General features: G+C 40.5%; 1 protein-coding gene across 1 annotated transcript; it reads left to right on the forward strand.

Moving 5' to 3' along the window:
* The first annotated feature begins 1,801 nt into the window (after nucleotides 1–1,801).
* On the forward strand, nucleotides 1,802–2,725 carry LOC117516473 (olfactory receptor 52N5-like). The gene has a single exon (XM_034177384.1). The coding sequence runs from the start codon at nucleotides 1,802–1,804 to the stop codon at nucleotides 2,723–2,725; it is 924 nt and encodes a 307-aa protein (XP_034033275.1).
* Nucleotides 2,726–3,941: the final 1,216 nt, after the last annotated feature.

A 3,941-nucleotide genomic window follows, 5' to 3' on the forward strand; every position in this document is an offset into this window, starting at 1 on the left:
GAGATTGATGTTGTGGTTGAAGTAGAAGCACTCTGAGGTGCAAATGGTATGGACCACAATTTAACTGTGGTCCAAAGGGGGAATTGATGAAATATCTGCTATTTTGCTCATAATTAGCTTTGCATGCTAACAATGTTAAAAGGTATTAAATTGTATAAAATGTTTTGTGTTCATTATTTTGAAAAAGTAACAAATGTTTAGAAGTATGTGCACCGTCTGGTTCTAAAGAATTAGGTACTGTATGGATTGAATAAAGCTGATTTTAGGTTCTGGTGTGATATTTCTGCCATAAAGTGCTTAAGGGATTTATCATGATGCCAAATGGATGAAATGTGTATGCTTATGCTTTGATGAGTGTTTAACTGATTTATGATTATTTTGAAATGATACAATATTATATGGGTTGATTAAGGATTGCAATATGTGTTTGTGATGAATTGTACTGACCATGTGTAACTGCTGACATGTGTTGTTGATTTCCTGTAGGTAAGCCCGGCATTGACCACTTTGAATAAAGTCATTATTTGATGCCGGAATGATGCTTATGCTATAATATGTTTAAGGATCTGATATTTTGCTAAAGTGCACGTAATCTTTTGGAAATGTTTTGGATGATTTATCATGTAGTTGGAATAATGTTTCATCATTATAAACTGTTCAAATGTATTACTGTTGTTGACTGAACTTTGATATGATGTTTTTCTGTTGACTCCCTGGAACTGAAACTTTTGACTGTTAAGAGGACAATCAGTTAGCCCCAGACACCATCACACCTCCATATGCAATATTTCCCCTCACAATTTCCAGAAGACCGTTCATGTCACACCCCAGCCTTGCCCCAGCCGCCAGTCAGAAGATGGTAACACCCCAAATGAACTAAACTGAATTGTATAAAGACTGTGGGTTTCCAGACTTTGGCGTTCTTTGCCGACACACAACCTGTTGGTATCGTTGTTGCGTAATAAAGTGTGTTGCACTGAACCCACCCTGTACTCGGTTGTTGACAATCTGCTGATCTGTTCTGGTGTATTCTTCAATAAACCCTTTAAGGTCTGTATAAGTGTAAATATAATTCTGAGTTTTTTGTGTCTCTCACGATTCACGAACACTCGAGGAACCCTTCCAGGTCCTTTGGGACATGGGGAAGGGTGTTATCCTCAACAGAGTGCACACACGAATGATGCATGGGGAATTCAAATGCAGCTTGAATTTGCACGTCTGTCATTTGAATGTCCATTTGTACGGCATTCAGGCTCATTCGTGCTCTACTGTGACAGGGAGTTTGACATGCTTGAACAATTCATACAGCCCCTCGAACGCAATCCGAATGCTTTGAAATGCGTAAGAATTGCTGTACGAATATTACCACTGCAGTTAGATTGCAGTGTGACTGCAACTCAACTGGTGTTTAGATGTTTTCCAAGATGAGCACAATACGAATGTAGAGTGTATGTGCAGGGGCACCATTTATTTATTTTTTTTCAAAACCAAATTCCTATTCAGGCTTAGGTTTCTGTCGTGTGACTGAAGAAACTTGGTTGTGCAGCATTTGTGTCGCATCTCTTATTATAGCTTCATCGAGTGAACACAGAAGGATTTTCATCAAAAAAAGATAAAATTTCAGCTGCAGAAGGTAACTGTGGGACTTGAATCTAAATTTGAGCGGTTTTCTTGGATTAAAGTCCTTTTGTGTTTCACTGCAGCATGAAGCTGTAACTGTTGATGTAACAGACAGTTTAACATGCAGTTGACCTCCACATTTTCTGTGGCCTTAATGATTCATTATTGTGGTTTCAGGATGATGGAAAACGACACCTACAACAGTTTGACAGTACAGATGGAGAGACTAAATATCTCTGAGGATTACGTTCATGCCGTCTTTGTCGTCGTCTTTTTCACCTACATGTTTATTATGGTGGCAAAAGCAGGCATCACACTTCTGATTTTTATCAATAAGAACCTTCACCAGCCCATGTTTCTGCTTTACTGTAACCTGTCACTAAACGACATCCTGGGAAACTGTGCTGTGATACCACGTTTCCTCTCAGACATGTTGGTGTCCACATCTGAACGCATCATTAATTATAACGAGTGTGTCGTCCAAGCATTCTTAACGCATTTATATGGAACCACAACTCACACTGTGCTCATGATTATGGCTTTTGACAGATATGTGGCCATCTGTAATCCTCTTCACTACACCACCATCATGACCAGTGAGATGGTGTGGAAGCTGTCACTCTCTGCCTGGGGAGTGGGTTTTGTTCTGGTCGGGATTCTGATCAGTCTGTCCGTCCGACTCAACAGATGCAGGACTCTGATCACAAATCTTTACTGTGACAACGCCTCACTGTTCAAACTATCCTGTGACAGCGTCTTCATTAATAATGTCTACGGTCTCACCTTCACTGTGGTCTTATTTACGTCTTCTATCGGCGGTATCTTTCTCACGTACACTAAGATTACAGTCGTCTGTCTGACCAGTAAGAACAAATCTCTGAACAAGAAGGCCTTAAAGACCTGCAGCACTCATCTCACCGTCTATCTGATCATGATTATTTGTGGATTTACAACCATTATTCTACATCGCTTCCCACAGTTCTCTTATTACAGGAAATTCTTTGCCATTCTGTTCCGTCTGATCCCTGGTAGCCTCAACCCTGTAATTTATGGAATACAATCAGCAGAAATCCACAAATCTTTGTCAAAATTATTCAGAATTTAAAATGTTTGGTATCAGAATGAAGTATTTTGTGAATCAATATGGAGTGAAAATCACAGAATGTAAATTACCCACAATTTCTGAATTTCTTTTTTTTTATATCAGGAAATCTGAATTTCTGAGTTTCTGTAATTCTGCCTCTATAAACACCACATTAGGGTTAAAAAAAACCAAGATGCACTTATACGTAGTGTAGATTGTTTGGTTTAATTCAAGGTCAGGTCAGAGAGCATTCACTGGCACTCAGCCACTGCACTGCAGAATCATTCTGGCTGAGATGGCCACCACCACCTGGGCTCTCCGGTCAGTTCTTCACCTCTCACAAGTAGTGATCAGTCTGGTGCAATAAGGTGAAATTTGGACATTCCCTTGACTTTCTCTGTAACAAAAGTTTCAACATTGATGCCCAAACATGCTACATTGCCAAACTGTCAGAGTTATTGTACCTTCATGGAGTGTCCCTAATTGCATTTGATTGATGCCAACCCATTCCAGCATTAGCCAAGGATCCTCTGAAGATAACTGGGACTAAAGACTTCTAGTCATCACCTTAGGTCACACGTTACAAGTCACACAACCACACAGGAAGACAGAAAGCATCCAGCTCATTTTATTGCAAAGGTGTTGACAATGACAAACATCTGCCTCGTGTCTTCGTGACTCTTAAGGTCCTTCCAGGCATCTCCTGATGTCAAAGGCTAAGGACTCTGATTCATGAATGTCACTGAGTAGGTGCCTGTTTAAGTTTGATACTTTCATCTGACAGCTACACACCTACTTCTGTGCAAGATTTTGAGCAAAATGGGCAGTCCAGAGAAAACATCTAGATCCAGATTCTTCTCCATGATGACATGTTCGCCACAGTTCTGGGTCAAAAACTGAATCCAAAAACTGCACAGACAGGTCCTGGAGAATGTGACCCACTTTCCATACCTTGACACCCATGTGTTATCAAATGCTGACATCAATGATGAGACACAACACCAACAACTCAAGTGTGCAGGAACTGCCATTGGCCCATTACACACTCACGCTTTCAAGAACAGAGACCCTTGACACAAGACAAAACTCTTCGTCTGTAAAGCCATCATCATGCCAACACTATAAGGACTTCCTGAAGCTGAGCCCAGAAAGTCAGTCAAAGCATCAATCTTTGTAATTCCACTGAGAATGTCCTGTGTTTGAATCCAGTCCATCCAGTTTGCATGTTCTCCCTGTG

This window comes from Thalassophryne amazonica, chromosome 9 (genome assembly GCF_902500255.1).
Source record: "Thalassophryne amazonica chromosome 9, fThaAma1.1, whole genome shotgun sequence".
In the NCBI taxonomy this organism is placed as follows: Eukaryota; Metazoa; Chordata; class Actinopteri; order Batrachoidiformes; family Batrachoididae; genus Thalassophryne; species Thalassophryne amazonica.

Bases quoted from the DNA above. Each gene is read 5' to 3' on its own strand.
- LOC117516473 (XM_034177384.1), top strand. From the start codon at position 1,802: ATGGAAAACGACACCTACAACAGTTTGACAGTACAGATGGAGAGACTA.